The sequence below is a fragment of the Phalangium opilio genome, unplaced genomic scaffold (genome assembly GCF_054372755.1).
Source record: "Phalangium opilio isolate 3A_F unplaced genomic scaffold, DU_Popi_V2 ptg000042l_1, whole genome shotgun sequence".
Taxonomy (NCBI): domain Eukaryota; kingdom Metazoa; phylum Arthropoda; class Arachnida; order Opiliones; family Phalangiidae; genus Phalangium; species Phalangium opilio.
In genome coordinates this window covers 7,065,883-7,085,002 of record NW_028324166.1, presented here as the reverse complement: position 1 = coordinate 7,085,002, position 19,120 = coordinate 7,065,883, and the positions used below count along the sequence as shown (strand labels likewise).

General features: G+C 39.6%; 2 protein-coding genes across 3 annotated transcripts in view; one reads left to right on the top strand and one right to left on the bottom strand.

Annotated features, from left to right (window-relative positions):
• Nucleotides 1-321: 321 nt before the first annotated feature.
• Nucleotides 322-7,309, bottom strand: mdlc (RING finger protein mdlc). Its single transcript, XM_089836722.1, has 3 exons — nucleotides 6,975-7,309; nucleotides 5,387-5,615; nucleotides 322-1,035 (listed from the first exon to the last, which is right to left on the bottom strand). The coding sequence occupies exons 1-3, from the start codon at nucleotides 7,145-7,147 to the stop codon at nucleotides 379-381; spliced, it is 1,059 nt and encodes a 352-aa protein (XP_089692848.1). The 5' UTR covers nucleotides 7,148-7,309; the 3' UTR covers nucleotides 322-378.
• A 1,108-nt stretch (nucleotides 7,310-8,417) lies between these two features.
• The window catches only part of r (carbamoyl-phosphate synthetase 2, aspartate transcarbamylase, and dihydroorotase rudimentary), a 112,414-nt gene continuing 101,711 nt past the window's right edge, over nucleotides 8,418-19,120 (top strand). Inside the window, exons 1-2 of one of the 2 annotated variants that reach the window (XR_016366145.1) lie at nucleotides 8,418-8,594; nucleotides 8,685-15,653. Coding sequence is in view for 1 of the 2 variants with exons in the window: in XM_089836710.1 (XP_089692836.1) it covers nucleotides 8,769-15,527 (6,759 nt within the window). In the remaining variant the exon portion in view is untranslated. Of the gene's footprint in view, nucleotides 8,595-8,684; nucleotides 15,662-19,120 lie in introns of those variants that run through there. The other variant, XM_089836710.1, reaches the window with a different exon arrangement.

The window sequence follows — 19,120 nt, the reverse complement described above, 5'->3', positions numbered from 1 at the left end:
ATTTAGAATTTTTAGTGTAATTCAGGGGAATTTGCAATTTTTTGTCAAATTCAGGGGAATTTGTGATGCTTGAGTAAGTTTGACCTGAAGTTGTCGCTCCAACTAAAAATAACCAATCCCGTAGTTATTACTCCAAGAAAAAAAAATCATTCCTGCAGTTAATAGGTGGCCTTGCGCCTGCGCCTACAAATACATGAGAAAAAAACCGGGAAATTTCAGGAAAATCGATTTTCCAAAAGTTGTATGAACCCTGTCTACGGATGAAGAAGCTTGTAGCTCAATACCAAATTTTTCCATAGCTTAATAATTACAACAAAGCGATACAAGAAAACTTCCTTTATATCATTCAGTTTTACATTAAATTTACAATTCACTAACTTAATCCTCTTCATCTTGACCATCATCGTCGTCATCATCACTATCATGATCGTCGTCATCATCCGAATCTGGCTTTTCTGTATTTTCCATTTTTTGTTCTTTTACGTCATCATCAGAGTCTTTATCAGCATCATCATCATCGGACTTATCATCTTTCTCTTTCTTCAGTCTGGCGATAATTTCCTTTGCAGGGTTAAAGACTCCCATGGTTTGTTGCGCGCAAACGTAACACCGCGTGGACTTTCGATAATTTTCCAGCGCGCATTTTTCACAAAAATAATGTTTGCACTTTGTTACAACAGGATCTTTGAATGTTTTTCTACAAATATAACATTTGAATGGAAGTTTCTCATCATCCGAATCAATTTCGTATTTATTCGGGTCCTCGTTACTGGCACTTGCGTGTTCCATTTCCAATTGCCATCCGTATTTGTAGTCGGTTCGATCGTGCATAAATTTACAGCTGTCGCCAAAACCGCAATAGCCAGTTTCTTTGTAATCTTTACATAGATCGGGTTGATAATCCCATCGTACAGTTGCTCTGATATTTTCGGGCGCGCGTATTGGTCCTTTTCGTACCATTCCGCTTGAAGCGTTACCCTGAGCTGTATCCTTCTTAGAGATAAATTGCGTGTAGTTGTTCAAACCTCGGTAAACCTGAAAAGAGGTGTTTTTTTTATGCTTAATTTTTGGTATTAAATTATTGCATGTGATGGCTTTGAAATTAATTTACAGGACTGTTTGAAATTATAGAATTTTATATTATGGTTTCGAAATTGTGGAATTTTATAGGATGGTTTTGAAGCTATAGACTTTTATAGTATTGGTTTAGAAATCATAGAATTTTACAGGATGGTTTCGAAATAATAGAATTTTACAGGATTATGTTGAAATTATAGAATTTTACAGGATGGTTTTGAAATTATAGAATTTTACAGGATTATGTTGAAATTATAGAAGTTTACAGGATGGTTTTGAAATTATAGAATTTTACAGGATGGTTTTTAAATTAAAGAATTTTACAGGATGGTGTTGAAATTATAGAATTTTACAGGATTATGTTGAAATTATAGAAGTTTACAGGATGGTTTTGAAATTATAGAATTTTACAGGATGGTTTTTAAATTAAAGAATTTTACAGGATGGTGTTGAAATTATAGAATTTTACAGGATTATGTTGAAATTATAGAAGTTTACAGGATGGTTTTGAAATTATAGAATTTTACAGGATGGTTTTTAAATTAAAGAATTTTACAGGATGGTGTTGAAATTATAGAATTTTACAGGATTATGTTGAAATTATAGAAGTTTACAGGATGGTTTTGAAATTATAGAATTTTACAGGATGGTTTTGAAATTAAAGAATTTTACAGGATGGTGTTGAAATTAAAAAAATTTTACAGGATGGTTTTGAAATTACAGAATTTTACAGGATGGTGTTGAAATCAAAGAATTTTACAGGATGTTTTTGAAATTATAGAATTTTACAGGATGGTTTTGAAATTAAAGAATTTTACAGGATGGTGTTGAAATTAAAAAAATTTTACAGGATGGTTTTGAAATTACAGAATTTTACAGGATGGTGTTGAAATCAAAGAATTTTACAGGATGGTTTTGAAATTATAGAATTTTACAGGATGGTGTTGAAATTATAGAATTTTATAGGATGATTTCGAAATTGTAGAAGTTTATAGGATGTTTTGGAAATTATAGAATTTTACAGGATGGTGTTGAAATTATAGAATTTCATAGGATGGTTTTGAAACTAGAATTTTATAGGATGGTTTTGAAATTATAGAATTCTATTTTCATAGGATGGTTTTAAAACTAGAATTTTACAGGATGGTTTCGAAATTATAGAATTTTATAGGATGGTTTGGAAATTGTATTATTTTATAGGATGTTTGGAAATTATAGAATTTTATTGGATGGTTTTGAAATTATAGAATTTTATAGTATGGTTTTGAAATTATAGAATTTTATAGGATGGTTTTGAAATTATAGAATTTTATAGGATGGTTTTGAAATTATAGAATTTTATAGGATGGTTTTGAAACTAGAATTTTATAGGATGGTTTTGAAATTATAGAATTTTATAGGATGATTTCGAAATTGTAGAATTTTATAGGATGATTTGAAAATTGTAGAATTTTATAGGATGATTTCGAAATTGTAGAATTTTATAGGATGATTTCGAAATTGTAGAATTTTATAGGATGATTTCGAAATTGTAGAATTTTATAGGATGATTTCGAAATTAAAGAAGGATCTTTCCTATTTACGAGGCCGCCTTCGATAGTGCGATTTTTTTTAGTAGGATAGTAGTAAAAATAGTAGTATTTTTCCTAGATCAAAAAGCTAGACCGATGACGGAGAAAATGCTATGAACAGCTCTATTTGAATACTCATTGGGCATATTTCAGTAGCAACGTTTTCGTATGATTTTACTGTTTTAAAAGTTTTTGATTATTTAACCTAATGTTCTCAGCGAAATTTCCCAAAAGAAATTCATTTTGTACTATTAATGCGCTCAAAATAACCAAACATATGTCACCAAAGTGAACTTCCCCACATCTTGGCCTCTCAACTAGGTGTCTATAGTCGCCCTATTGTGAGGCCACTCCTAATCTCGTCTGTCTCTACACGGAAATCAGTAAACCCCATCTCTACTGGCCTCTCAAGTAGGCCACTACTGACGCATAGTTGAGCGGCCAGTGTAATAGTCCATGGTTCCATTTTGCTTGTTTATTCTCTACTGGCCTCTCAAGTAGGCCACTACTGACGCCTAGTTGAGCGGCCAGTGTAATAGTCCATGGTTCCATTTTGCTTGTTTATTCTCTACTGGCCTCTCAAGTAGGCCACTACTGACGCCTAGTTGAGCGGCCAGTGTAATAGTCCATGGTTCCATTTTGCTTGTTTATTCTCTACTGGCCTCTCAAGTAGGCCACTACTGACGCCTAGTTGAGAGGCCAGTGTAATAGTCCATGGTTCCATTTTGCTTGTTTATTCTCTACTGGCCTCTCAAGTAGGCCACTACTGACGCCTAGTTGAGAGGCCAGTGTAATAGTCCATGGTTCCATTTTGCTTGTTTATTCTCTACTGGCCTCTCAAGTAGGCCACTACTGACGCCTAGTTGAGAGGCCAGTGTAATAGTCCATGGTTCCATTTTGCTTTTTTATTCTCTACTGGCCTCTCAAGTAGGCCACTACTGACGCCTAGTTGAGAGGCCAGTGTAATAGTCCATGGTTCCATTTTGCTTGTTTATTCTCTACTGGCCTCTCAAGTAGGCCACTACTGACGCCTAGTTGAGAGGCCAGTGTAATAGTCCATGGTTCCATTTTGCTTGTTTATTCTCTACTGGCCTCTCAAGTAGGCCAGTACTGACGCCTAGTTGAGAGGCCAGTGTAATAGTCCATGGATCCATTTTGCTTGTTTAATCTCTACTGGCCTCTCAAGTAGGCCACTACTGACGCCCAGTTGAGCGGCCAGTGTAATAGTCCATGGTTCCATTTTGCTTGTTTATTCTCTACTGGCCTCTCAAGTAGGCCACTACTGACGCCTAGTTGATCGGCCAGTGTAATAGTCCATTGTTCCATTTTGCTTGTTTATTCTCTACTGGCCTCTCAAGTAGGCCACTACTGACGCCTAGTTGAGCGGCCAGTGTAATAGTCCATGGTTCCATTTAGCTTGTTTATTCTCTACTGGTCTCTCAAGTAGGCCACTACTGACGCCTAGTTGAGAGGCCAGTGTAATAGTCCATGATTCCATTTTGCTTGTTTATTCTCTACTGGCCTCTCAAGTAGGCCACTACTGACGCCAAGATGAGCGGCCCGACACCTAACCTAACCCAACCCAACCCAACCCAACCTAACCTAACCTAACCTAATCTAACCTAACCTAACCTAACCTAACCTATACTTATCTAGTTTGAACGTTAGGACATATCTGTACTGCCCTCGCAATTAGGCCACTTAGGACACCTAGTTTAAAGGCCAATGTGATGCTTCCATTTCGTTTTTAATATTTATTCACGAACGGCAAAGTAGCCGACGATAAAAACATAGATAAGAGACCCATGTATTGTCCCTAGTTTAATTTTGCGTGTTTATTCTCTACTGGCCTCTCAAGTAGGCCACTACAAACGCTTAGTTCAGAGGCGCGTCTAATTGTACACGGTTCCGTTTTGCATGTTTATTTTCTAATGGCCTCTCAAGTAGGCCACTACCAACGCCTACTTGAGAGGCCCGACATGGAATTTCACCCGCCTCGCCTAAACCTAACCTAACCTAACCTGGTCTAATCTCGTTTGAACGTAAGGGCATATCTGTACTGGCCTCGCAAATAGGTTAAAGGCCAATGTATTATTCCAACATTTCGTTTTGCATGTTCATTCTGTATTGGCCTCGCAATTATAACACTTAAAACGCCTTGTTAAAAGGCCAGTGCATTACCCCATTTCATTTTTCCTGTTTATTCACGAAAGGCTAAGTATGCGCCTCTTTACACGGAAAAAGACAGTAATATAGCAATGTTTTGGAAAAGGCGGCAATTTATGGTTAGTGAGAAATAATTTGGAAAAGGCGGCAATTTATGGTTAGTCAGCAATATTTTGGAAAAGGCGGCAATTTATGGTTAGTCAGCAATATTTGGAAAAGGCCGAAATTTATGGTTAGTCAGCAATATTTTGGAAAAGGCGGCAATTTATGGTTAGTCGGCACAATGTAGCAATTCATACTATTTTCTCCATCATAGGTTCCGCTTTTCCTCGTAGGGGGAATACTACTATTTTTACTACCATCCTACTAAAAATTTTACCACTATGGAAAACGGCCTCTAAAATAGGAATGACCCTTAAAGAATTTTATAGGATGGTAACTGGTTTTGAAATTATAAAAGTTGATAATATGGTGTTGAAATTACAGAAATTTACAGGATGGTTTTGAAATATAGAAAAATAGTTATGTAGGCCTAACTATAGGAATTGTGGGTAAAATAGAAATTTCTTTACTTTATCATCATCCTCTTTATCTTTCAATTCTTTGTTGATCTTTTGGGCTCTTTCAAATATACTTTGAGCATCCTTGTCCTTTTCAGTTTCAGTCTGAACAGTCGCAGTTGCTCCCATATCGCTGGGACCATCGAATGTTCCTGTAGATTTATACGACACTGATATGTCAGCTTTTGATTCTGCATCGCTACCGCTCTCTTCTGCGTCGTCTTTTTGTAATGCATCAAGTCTATAGTTATATATATTTTATATGAAGGGGATCAAGTGACCTTTTAAACTCAAGAGTTCCTCTAGACTCAGAGAACAAAACCTGACCTCCAAGGCTACCTAACATTCCCGAACCTTGCCTTATCTAACACATCATAAATAGAGACATTTCGCCTGAGCTCAGATTGGTGAGATAATTTACTCAGCCATATTGGTGGGCTAGAGGAATTCTGAAACCCACCAATATGGCTATCAAAACAGTGGTAAGACTTAGGAGGGTATGACATACTACTCAGACAACTGTAAGCTGTCTATAAATTGTGCGCTGACAATAACATGTGAGAGAAATTCAACTGCTATCTACTAGCGTTTTCCTTAGGGTCCTCGCGGAGCGCTCCCATGGAGGAATAAAACTAGGAGATCCTATTCTTCAAAAACTGTCTTTAACGAAGCTGGAAACTACTACTACCATTTTTATTGCTCCTTGGGAGCGCTCCGCGAGGACACAAAGGAAAACGCTATAAAACATGCAGACTGAAAAACTTGTAGTTCTGTTTAATTCTGATCATTCAGTTCCAAACCTAAGATGCTCTCACAAATTTCTGGCAACCCTGAAGCGCAGTTAAAGCTAAGAAACGGATGATAAATTTCTCTAGTCCCATTTAGTACACCGTTGCCTACGTTAATCAAGGCCTGTGCGCTCCGCCGATTTTTATTCTTCGTTTGGCAATTTAAGTTGCCGACTTCTCTCACCTAAGAGCGCTACTAGCTGGACTTAAAGAATTTGAAATATTCATTTTCTCGCGCTTGGAATCAGGGATTTTTGATATATCGACTCTATCCCTGTTGGAATTTGAAATATTCATTTTCGGGCGCGTTTCGGTCCAGCTATCAATGCCATCTCGCGGTAAAATAGAGAGAAAATAAGAAGCCTCCTTTCTTAAAAGTTGCCCCCTTCGAAGCTACCGCGCACAGGCCTTGATTAACGTAGGCACCGAGTACACACTATCTATACAGTGGGGCAGGCTGGGAAATAAGGATATTTTTTAAACTAGTCCTTTGGACCAGTGACCCCCTAGTGTCTGAAATCATTTACTGGTCTCCGGACTGGTCCCAGCCTTTGCTCTCCAATAGATTTGCAATTAATAAACTGGTCCCGAGGACCAGTAACCCCCACTTCTTGAATTAAAAAACTAATCCAAGCAATTAATAAACTGGTTTTGGACCAGAGGACGTGTGCTATTTCCCAGCCTGCAATGGGGGTTAGGTTGCAGTCTTAAGCCCTTTCAATTAGATAATGCACTAATGCACTGAACAAGAATTGAAACCCTGCGCTCATAAGCAAAAGCGCATTCACTAGACTAATGTTCTTCTATGTTACCTTTTCGATTTCGTTCCATGAACCATAGGGTTTTTCGATCCAGACTTCTTCGTTCTTTTCACCACGACAGTTTCATCATCACTATCACTAGAGCTGTCTTTCACCTGACGAATTCTGGCACTTGCTTTTCTTCCTCGTTTCATTAAAAACTTGCACGTTTTCTCCTCTGACATACTTGGTTCACTGGGTAGGCTAAATATTATACCACAATAAAGATATAAAGTTTTCCAATTTATTAATTCCCTAAAACTTCAATAACTCCACGCAAAATGGCAGTACGGCTTCTCGGTTAAAATTTTCGAAATGTAGAGAAGCGTCGTCTGCTTCAACCATTTCATTTGAACATAGACATTAGAATACTATAATAAGCCTGCATTTGAACATGGCCCACACGAGCACGCGCTCCACGACGCAAGCTGCTCGCACTATAGAGAGCTTTCAGATGAGATAGTAGTATGTCACACCCTCCCAAGTCTTACCGCTGTTTTGGTAGCCCTATTGAGTGGTCTCAGCTTCATTCCTGCTTTTAACCCACCAATATGGCAGCGTAAATTATGTCACGAGACTCAGCTCCTCCAACTGAAAGCTCTCTATATAGCTAGCAGCTTGCGTCGTGGAGCCCGTGATCAAGTTGGCTATGATTTGAAAGAATTAAGGACGGAAATAAGCAAATATATTGATAGGGTCAATAAGATTGATTAGAAATAGACCCTTTCGATGTAAGAAAGGGACTCGGGAGTATCGGGCTGTCTCTGCGCATTCTTATTATTAACCCCCAAGCCTACAGTGCTTAAAAGCGGGATGGAAGGCAAAGTTTCCAAAATAACAAACTGGTGCTTGGGACTGGTCCAAACTTAGCTTTAAACTGGTCCCGTTTAGCAGTAGCCCCAGACCCCCACTTCTTTAATTTAAAAACTGGTCCAGCCTAGCAATAAACTGGGTTTGGACCAAACTAGCAATGACTCCTTCGCTAACGAGGCCTATCAGCATTCAGCAGTCTTCGAAAAAGTTTTTTTTGTACGAGTTCCACTTCGTGTATTTACTCAAAGGAGTTCAGATAAAGACAACGGGAAATGAAGTTCTGATGGAGGACTATCATAGCCAATTCGATCACGCTATTATAACATCTAAATTGGTGAGTTTGTACCTTGCGCCAGCATAGAGACTCTAAACCCCAAGGAGTGGCAGGTCCCCCGCTCTACAAGCGCAAATAATGATGTTGCTCCTAAATTGGTACATGAGAGCTTCCGGCCCGTTCAATTTTGCTTAGCGGAAGTCGCCCTGTACCAGGAAAAAGGGGCAACAAGTTGAGGCATTCCTTCCACTCCTCTACTTCCATTCTCTTTGCCGATAGGTGGCTTCGATTTTGTTCCCGCCATAGATATGCATTTACTATGTCTATGGTTCTCGCTTTTATCGCTTCCCGCTCCCGCCTCCCGGTCTCTCCTGATTAGATGACGTCAGTGGAAAAGTACCGCATATGGCAAACACGTGGAGTAGCTAGTGCCGAGAAGTTTCCACGCTGTCTAAAAATTTGTACCTTTGCTCTCGCGTCTTCATTGTTTTCTAAAACGTGGTAGGGACGAAACAGGATGCTAGTGAGACTGTAATTAAATTCAAGTAAGTTTGTTTCAATATTTTAAATCTAGACTAAACAATCTTTGAAGCTTTATGATCGTGAAATTCATGAAAAATATTTTCTCATTCTAGAAAATATTTTGAAAGAGGGTACCTATCATTATTGAATTGTCTGCCATTATTAGAGATAGGGCTAGTTTATAACTAAGCCATAAAATGTTGGCTCACTTAATTTTGGAAGATGGTACTGTATTTTCCGGTGAGCACTTTGGTGCTGAAATATGCGTTAGCGGAGAAGTGGTTTTTCAAACTGGAATGGTGGGATATCCTCAATCGCTGACTGATCCATCGTATCACGCTCAAATATTGGTGCCCACCTACCCTCTTATTGGAAACTACGGCATTGCGGATACAAACGTTAGAGTCGAAAATGGTTTGCCCCAGTCTTTCGAATCGCATCGGATCTGGATATCAGCTCTGATTGTAGCGGAACTCAGCGAACAGTACAGCCATTGGAACGCAACTAAGTCACTCTCGGATTGGTTGAAAGAACACGGTGTACCGGGAATTCAAGGCATAGATACCAGAGAATTAACTAAAATTATCCGAAAAACTGGAACTATTTTAGGGAAAGTAGTGTTAGATAAAATAATTCCGGATAGCGTTTCGTTCATCGATCCTAATCAACGAAATTTAGTTAAGGAAGTTTCCGTTACTACATCACGACTGTACAATCCAAACGGGTTTCCGAAAATTGTCGCCGTTGATTGTGGTTTAAAATATAACCAATTACGATGTTTTATCAAGAGAGGCGCTTGCGTTCAAGTCGTCCCTTGGGATTACAACCTGGACCCTTCAACTTACGACGGACTTTTTATTAGTAACGGTCCCGGTGATCCAGAAAAATGCGAAATTACTATTAAAAACATTCGTGATGTAATTTCTCAAGACGACCCTAAACCCGTTTTTGGTATTTGTCTCGGACATCAATTATTATCTTTGGCTGCTGGAGCTAAAACTTTCAAGATGAAGTACGGCAACCGTGGTCATAATCAACCCTGTACTCATCATGATACCAAACGCTGCTTCATAACATCCCAAAATCATGGGTTTGCCGTAGATGAAGGTACACTCCCCGAAGGATGGACTCCGCTTTTTACCAACGCTAACGATAAAACCAACGAAGGAATAGTCCACAAGAGTAAACCATTCTTTAGTACCCAATTCCATCCTGAACATATGGCCGGACCTGAAGATTTGGAAATCCTCTTTGATGTCTTCCTCGATGCTGTAAAGTCGAAAATAAATGGCAATGAAGATCTTAACGTAAAACAAAGATTAGCGGCGAAACTAGCTTCAGCTGATATTAACTGCATTAATCCGGAATTTAAACGACCTTCTAAAGTTTTGATTCTCGGATCAGGAGGCCTTTCCATTGGTCAAGCTGGAGAATTTGATTATTCGGGTTCCCAAGCCATAAAAGCTTTGAAAGAAGAAAAAATCCAAACCGTCGTTATCAACCCCAACATTGCGACTGTTCAAACGTCACCTGGCTTATCTGACAAGGTTTATTTTCTACCTATAACGACTGATTACGTCACTCAAGTAATTAAATGGGAAAGACCCGATGGAATACTGTTAACGTTTGGAGGACAAACTGCTTTAAATTGTGGCGTTGAATTACAAAGATTGGGTGTCTTTGAACGATACGACGTTAACGTTTTGGGTACACCAATCCAGTCTATCATCAACTCGGAAGATCGGCAGCTATTTTCTGATATCGTACAAGAAGTTGGAGAAAAAACGGTTCCTTGTACCGCCGTTTATTCAGTACCCGAAGCTATTGAAGCTGCCTCGAAATTGGGTTACCCGATTCTTATTCGAACTGCTTACGCCTTGGGTGGCCTTGGTTCCGGGTTCGCTAGTAATCAACAACAACTAGTTCCTATAGTAACGCAAGCCTTTGTTAGATCGACTCAAGTATTAATGGATAAAAGCTTGAAAGGCTGGAAAGAAGTGGAATACGAAGTTGTCAGGGACGCTTTCGATAACTGCATTACCGTTTGCAACATGGAGAATGTTGACCCATTGGGAATACATACAGGAGAATCTATCGTTGTGGCACCCAGCCAAACGCTCTCAAACGAAGATTATAATAGACTCAGAAGTACAGCAATCAGAGTTGTCCGTCATTTGGGAGTTGTTGGAGAATGCAACATTCAATACGCCGTCAGTCCAAATTCCGAAGATTATTACATCATAGAAGTAAACGCTAGACTTTCACGAAGTTCCGCTTTGGCTAGTAAAGCTACTGGTTATCCTCTGGCTTATATCGCTGCAAAATTGGCTTTGGGAATACCTTTACCTACGCTGCTGAATTCAGTAACTGGAACAACAACCGCTTGTTTCGAACCCAGTTTGGATTACTGCGTCGTAAAAATGCCTCGATGGGACTTCAACAAATTCACTAAAGTTAGTACAAAAATTGGAAGCTCCATGAAAAGCGTCGGGGAGGTCATGGCTGTTGGAAGAAAATTTGAAGAGGCATTTCAAAAAGCGCTAAGAATGATGGATGAATCGCTAAATGGTTTCGACCCTTATCTTCAAACTGTCAGTGACGAAGAACTTTCAAGCCCAACTGACAAACGCATTTTAGTTGTGGCTGCCGCTTTAAAAGCTGGATATTCAATCGATCTGCTTCATGACTTAACCAAAATTGATCGTTGGTTCTTGTACAAAATGAAGAACATCATTAAATGCCACGAGAAATTAGAAGCATTCAAGGGAGAACCCGATTCACTAACTCCAGAAATACTAACCTTTGCCAAGAAACTGGGATTTTGCGACAAACAAATCGCTTCCTGCATAGAAAGCACCGAGTTGCTAGTCAGGAAGCTTCGATACGATAACGGGATAGTACCTTGCATTAAACAGATTGATACTGTAGCTGCTGAATGGCCCGCTGTGACAAACTACCTGTACCTAACATACAACGGACAGTCTCACGACATAGAGTATCCAGGAGGCGATGCGGTGATGGTTATTGGATCAGGAGTATACAGAATTGGCAGCTCGGTAGAGTTTGACTGTTGCGCCGTTGGCTGTATCAAAGAGCTCAGAAAAATGAACAAAAAGACCATCATGGTAAACTACAACCCAGAAACCGTTAGCACAGACTACGATATGTGCAATCGATTGTATTTTGATGAAATTTCTTTTGAAACCGTCATGGACATATACTGTTTGGAGCAGCCTGAAGGCATTATTTTGAGCATGGGTGGACAGCTACCTAATAATATAGCCATGGATCTTCATAGGCAAAAAGCTAGAATACTAGGAACTTCACCGGAATCGATTGACGGAGCCGAGAACCGTTTTAAATTTTCCCGAATGTTGGACAACATTAAAATATCCCAGCCTCAATGGAAAGAGTTAACTACTCTCGAAGCTGCCAAGCAATTTTGCAACGAAGTTGGATACCCCTGTCTAGTACGACCCTCTTACGTTCTGAGTGGAGCCGGTATGACTGTTGCCCATTGCGAGGGAGACCTGGAAACATACTTAAGCGAAGCCGCAGCCGTTTCCAAAGAACACCCTGTTGTCATTTCAAAATTCATAATGGAGGCCAAAGAAATTGACGTGGACGCGGTAGCGAGTGATGGCGAGTTGTTGGTAATGGCTGTATCGGAACATGTTGAAAATGCTGGCGTTCATTCTGGTGATGCCACTTTGGTTACGCCGCCCCAAGATCTGAATAACGAAACCCTAGCCAAAATCAGAGCCATCGTTCACGCAATTGGATCTTCGCTAGAAGTGAATGGACCATTTAATATGCAACTTATCGCTAAAGACAACAAGCTAAAGGTCATCGAATGCAATCTCAGAGTTTCGCGATCGTTTCCCTTCGTTTCGAAAACACTTAACTTTGACTTCGTGGCGCTTGCCACAAGAGTTATCATGGGTGAAAAGCCCGAACCTGCCAACGTCACTTTTGGAGGCGGAAGAGTCGGCATTAAAGTACCCCAATTTTCATTCTCGAGACTCGTTGGCGCCGATGTCACTTTGGGTGTCGAAATGGCGAGTACCGGAGAGGTGGCTTGTTTCGGGGAGAACAGATACGAAGCTTACCTAAAAGCCTTGATAAGCACTGGATTCACTATACCGGAAAAGTCCATTTTACTCTCAATTGGAAGTTATAAACACAAATCAGAATTTCTGCCCAGTGTCAGAACCCTGGAAAAGATGGGCTACAAGCTGTATGCTAGTATTGGAACTGCGGATTTCTATTCGGAACACGGCATTAATATAGAAGCTGTAGAGTGGCCATTCGCGGACATTGGTGAAAACACTACGAGAGGCACTCTGAGAAGTATCGCCGACTTTCTGGCTCAAAAAGAATTTGATTTAGTTATCAATTTGCCTATGCGAAGTTCTGGAGCTCGAAGAGTATCATCCTTTCTTACCCAAGGGTACAAAACAAGACGTATGGCCGTAGATTACAGTATACCACTCGTTACTGACATAAAATGCGCCAAATTGCTCGTTGAATCACTGAGACTAGTGTCTTGTAACCCTGTTGTCAAGACACACATAGACTGCCTTACATCTCATCAAATTATACGATTGCCTGGGTTGATCGACGTTCACACTCATCTCCGAGAGCCCGGTGCTGAATATAAAGAAGATTTTGATACTGGAACATCGGCAGCCTTGGCTGGTGGAATCACTATGATATGCGTTATGCCAAATACAACCCCGCCAGTAACAGATCGAGAATCTTTAAACATTATCAAGAAATGCGCCCAGAAATCCCGATGCGACTACGGCCTTTTTGTTGGAGCTACACAGGACAACTTTGAAAAACTACCTAGCTTAGCCAAAAATATTTGCGGCGTTAAAATGTATCTCAATACAACGTTTGGACCATTGCATTTACTCGGCATTCAAAATTGGATGAAAATTTTTGAGCATTGCCCACGGAATTTACCAATATGCGCTCACGCTGAAGGCCAAACTACCGCCTCAGTCATATTACTGGCTAGTCTTTACCAGCGCCCGGTACATATTTGTCACGTTGCCACAGAAGAAGAAGTAATTATAATCAAGCACGCCAAAGAAAAGGGACTTCAAGTGACTTGCGAAGTCTGCCCTCACCACTTATTTTTAACAAAGGATAACGAACTAGAATTGGGATCTAAAGGCCAAGTTCGTCCTTCGTTGGCAACCTCCAAAGATCAAAAGGCCCTTTGGGAAAACTTGGACGTCATCGACTGCTTCGCGACTGACCACGCTCCTCACACCTTGGAAGAAAAAATGTCTGAAAAGGCTCCTCCAGGATTTCCTGGTTTGGAAACGATGCTACCCCTTCTACTTACGGCAGTAACTCAAGGTCGTTTGACCATGGACGACTTAGTTAACAAACTCTACTACAATCCTAAAAGAATCTTCAGGCTTCCCGATCAAAAAGATACGTACATTGAGGTTGACCTCAATGAAGAATGGATTATCCCTGATAATTTGCCATTTTGTAAGGCAAAGTGGACCCCATTTGCGGGACATAAAGTAAAAGGCAGAGTTAGGAGAGTTGTCTTAAGAGGAGAGCTCGCCTTTGTCGATGGTAGAGTCTTAGTAGAGCGTGGGTATGGTCAAGACTGTTTCGAACATGGAGACGTGGACAGATCAACCATATACGCCCCGACAGTGGCCAGCACCGGTGCAACATTGCAGATGCTACCAAGCTCTATTATAGCGTCACCAGGAAGAACCACTCCAACGATTATGGCAGGACCCGCAGGCACCGAACCAGTGGTCGGCACTGAAGTGCCGATAGAAACTAAAGCAACATTAGAAGTAGGACTATCGACAAGTGTCAACAAAGAAGCTCAAAGTCAAATGTCCGAAATATACAAGAATATGCTGAAAGAACTTGGAATCTCGGAAAACAAAGCTAGACCTCAAGCCAATGATTCAACCTTTTACCGTCTTACCATGGATCCTGTACTTTCCAGTCATTTGGGTTTGTCCAAGTTTTATCCATCTGTATTCCAGCATGGCCTTCAAGGACGCCACATCGTAACTGTAGATACATTTTCCCGCGACCAACTACACGAACTCTTTAACCTGGCGCATACATTCCGAATTTGCGTTCAGAAAGACAGGCCTCTAGATCATATTTTGAGAGGAAAAATTATGGCGTCGATTTTTTACGAAGTTAGTACTAGAACTAGCTGCTCATTCTCTTCTGCCATGCAACGACTCGGCGGTAGCGTCATTTACATGGATGAAAGTACATCTTCCGTCAAGAAAGGTGAATCCCTCGAAGATACCATAACCATAATGTCGGGATACAGTGACTGCGTCGTGCTACGACATCCCGAACCTGGCGCCGTCTCTAGAGTCTCAAAAATATGCAGAACCCCGTTGATCAACGCTGGAGATGGAACTGGGGAACATCCCACGCAAGCCTTGTTAGACGTATTCACAATCCGAGAAGAAATTGGTACCGTAAATGGATTGGTAGTAACCCTGGTAGGAGACTTGAAACACGGCAGAACCGTACATTCCTTAGCTAGACTATTAAGCCATTACAAAGTGCAATTGCAATATGTATCGCCACCAAATCTGGAAATGCCACAATCAGTTGTTGATTACGTAAAAGCTAAAGGAATTCTTCAAGAAGAGATCTCGTCCCTCGAAGCCGCTTTATCGAGTACCGATGTTTTATACATGACAAGAATCCAGAGAGAGAGATTCACTAGCCAAGAGGAGTACGAAAAGGCGTGTGGACATTTTATCGTGACACCCCAACTGATGACTAAAGCCAAAAAGAAAATGGTTGTAATGCATCCACTGCCACGAGTCTTTGAAATCAGTCCAGATTTTGATACGGATCCTAGAGCAGCTTACTTCAGACAAGCGGAATGCGGCATGTACGTCAGAATGGCCTTGCTCGCGATGGTTCTTGGACGACAATAATTTTGTAGTAAAATTTTATTAAGTATTCTTTACTGTTCATTTATAATTCGAATCATTAATGGTATATGTGCCATATGTTAACTAGTAATTTTTGTTTTTGACGATTTTTATGAATAAAATGAATTAATTTTAAATTTTTGAAATTTCTTTGCTATGGGCATTGTTTCTCTATGGAAAATGACTTTCTATGGATTTTTCAAATATATCTTTTTCAGGTTTTAAATCAAAGGCAGTTGTTAAATAATCAGAAGTTTTCTATAGTTGTCATCGTTTTCAAAACATATTTGGGGGGGAAAATCCGTGGAAAGTCATTTCTCTTGAAGTAGAAAATCAAGTGATTTTTTTATCGATTTTTCTACTAATTATAAGACCAGTCTGCTTAGTCAAATATCCAGGAAATACTTCCGAATGATTTTAAAATTCAAATTAGGTTCAGATTTTAAGGATAATTTTAAAGAAGGTCCTCCGACCAATCGCGTAACGCCCTGCCTTTTTATTAACAAAATTCTCGTGGCATGTTACGTGTTGAATGAAATTTATCACGAGATTTAATAAAATTCGCGCGCGACGTGATAATCATGGCGCGAGACACGGAGCGTGCCACGAGAATTTTGTTAACAAAAAGGCAGGGCATTACGCGATTGGTCGGAGGACCTTCTTTAAAATTATCCTTAAAATCTGAACCTAATTTGAATTTTAAAATCATTCGGAAGTATTTCCTGAATGTTTGACTATGCAGACTGGTCTTATAATTAGTAGATAAATCGATAAAAAATCACTTTAGTTTCTACTTCACCCTCCCTTTAAAGAAAGTGTCACCAAGAAGTGATATCTAGTTGATTAGGGAGAAGGTATAAATTCGCCACATTTCCAGTCCAAACGTAGGTCCGGAGTTAATCCCCGCCTCTAAGTTACAACCAGCGTATCATTGGTTCTTGTAAACTCACGTCTGCACGACGCGAATGACGAAAATTACGTATTTTCCGACTGAGGAGAAGCGAAATAGCCCGGCCTCCTTTTACATCCCCCCTTGTATTTTGAAAGGGGGACTGGGACTATGGCGCGAGGATACTAAGGCATCTTATACCTTCTCCCTAATAAACTAGATATCACTTCTTGGTGTCACATATACTTTACTAATTTTTTTAAGATTAATTTTAGTACCAGACTGTCCTATGTCATTAGTCAACCCAACATCAAAAAAAGTACGTCAAAAACTTCTTTTACAGGATAAATTCCGCCAAATGCTGTTATTTTAATGCATTTATCTGTTTTTTTTTTTTGACTCAGATAACCTAATCTAGTTGGAAACTGTTGTAACTGCAGCGGATTTTTACAGAAGCACTTCGCTATTCTGGTTTAGCCGAACAAGAAATAAATGGGAAATCTATTGCAGTCCCCAATTTCCAAGATTATCAAAGATTTAAATAAGATATTAATGAGATTTGATATAAATAAAATGTCAGTTGAAAGAATTGTTACGTTGCAATACAGATTTAAAAAAAAATCATTTAGTCTTACTTAATATCACTCCTGCTAATATGTACTAGCATATGAATATACAGCTCTATCATATGCCCCTTCTATCATGTCGATTTGGTTTGGGTGTTACCCTCCTAGCTTTGACGCGTTTTGCTTTGCTCTAATAGCCAATCAAAAGACAAGAGGAAGTGACGTTTCGAATTTACACACCCCCGGACTCCCCCTCCCTTCTCTCGCTCCTAACACTAGCAGACGCGTGACTGATTTCTCTTTTCGCTAAGCCCCGCCCAAACCTTATGGAGAGGCTAGACAGCGTAACGCAGCTGTATTCATAGTTATATAGATTCATGGTACTAGTCCCCCTAACAATTTCTTGGTAATTTAAAACAAATTAAGCATGGGTCCATTGGATCCCCTACTTTCCTCCTGTACTCCGGGTTTTGGCTTGGTGAAAGCTAGGGGGCGGTATTTATAAGTGCACTTATAAATCCCGCCCACAAATGCCTCCTCCCTTGGCCAAGCCGAACCTGGAGTACGTAAGGAAAGTCACCCTGTAGGGGATCCACTGGACCCCCATTTTGCTCTATCTTGATATCCCTTGAAGTATGATAAAATTCCTCAATATTCACTTGTTTCCTTGTGATTTCAAACATATATAACTTTTGCAACTATTCTGGTTCTAGCCTTCATGCCTCAAGAGTTAATTTCTGTATTAACACTAGTAGAAACGTTCACTTGAAATAATATTTCAAATTGAAACTATCCAAAGATATGAGTAATTAATTTTCCCGAGCTTAGACGTTAAATTTATCTTTGAAGCAGATGACGTTGTGATATAGAATTCTATTACAAGACTAGTATCACTTGACGGATAGTATACCTGTCTGCTTTACGGATATGCTTAACATGTAGGATCTGGGAAGTTTATTGTTCCTAATTTCAGAAGTATTGTAGAAAGACATTTGAAATATTCAGTACTTTTATCCTCTTTTGAAATAATAGACCATGGTCCTTTTCATTATTAGACAAATCCATGTCTTATATACCAAGAAAGTTCTCGTGGAAGCATGCCAATCGTTAGAGTTAATAAAAGAAATTAAATATGTGCCTCTAGATAAAGAGAGCCTGTAACTATAGCCAATTTACAGGGTTCGGAGGAAATTTTTATATTGAAAATCCCTGACTTTTCCCTGACCAAATTTGCCAATATCCCTGACCATTTTAAGGTGTTTATCATACCTGGCCCATTTTTACCATTGCTCGAAGCATGCTTTGACAGACCAAACGAAATCCCTGACTATCCCAGACTTTTTAGAAAGAAACTTTAAATACCTGACTCTATCCCAGACTTCTTAGAAAGAAACAAAATCCCTGACTCTATCCCAGACTTTTTAGAAAGAAAATTTAAATCCCTGACTCTATCCCAGACTTTTTAGAAAGAAACTTTAAATCCCTGACTCTATCCCAGACTTTTTAGAAAGAAACTTTAAATCCCTGACTCTATCCCAGACTTTTTAGAAAGAAACTTTAAATCCCTGACTCTATCCCAGACTTTTTAGAAAGAAACTTTAAATCCCTGACTCTATCCCAGACTTTTTAGAAAGAAACTTTAAATCCCTGACTCTATCCCAGACTTTTTAGAAAGAAACTTTAAATCCCTGCCTCTATCCCAGACTTTTTAGAAGGAAAATTTAAATCCCTGACTCTATCCCCGATTTATTTTCTTCTGCTATAGCTCATGGGTGAAGAATTTATGTATCTGGTTTTGTGACCATTTGCGGTCGGTTCCCTAAATTAGGGAATCTTACCACCGCTATCTACCCCTTTTTTATACTTTGTGTTTATAATTCTGTAAAGAAACTTTCATGAAATTTTAAATTGCTTTGGATTCATGTATGCTTATTTTATGAAGTATGCTTAATTTAAAATAGGTTTGTCGGTTGAACGAACATTGCTACAAATCATTAATTTGAATTGCAGCTTTATTGTTCATCAACCATTTTATTTTGTGTGAACCAACTTGCCCGAAAGCCATTATGTCCACAGACTTGCCTTTCCCTAGGAGAACCTCTGAAAAGACAATACCCATGGACTAACTAACCGACAAGTCA

What these genes read in the sequence shown, in the direction of transcription:
- mdlc (XM_089836722.1), bottom strand. Translation starts at nt 7,147, where the DNA reads ATGTCAGAGGAGAAAACGTGCAAGTTTTTAATGAAACGAGGAAGAAAA. An exon ending in CATGGAACGAAATCGAAAAG is followed by an intron (nt 5,616 to 6,974) that starts GTAACATAGAAG and finishes ATATAACTATAG; the next exon opens with ACTTGATGCATTACAAAAAG. An exon ending in ATAAAGAGGATGATGATAAA is followed by an intron (nt 1,036 to 5,386) that starts GTAAAGAAATTT and finishes ACCTCTTTTCAG; the next exon opens with GTTTACCGAGGTTTGAACAA.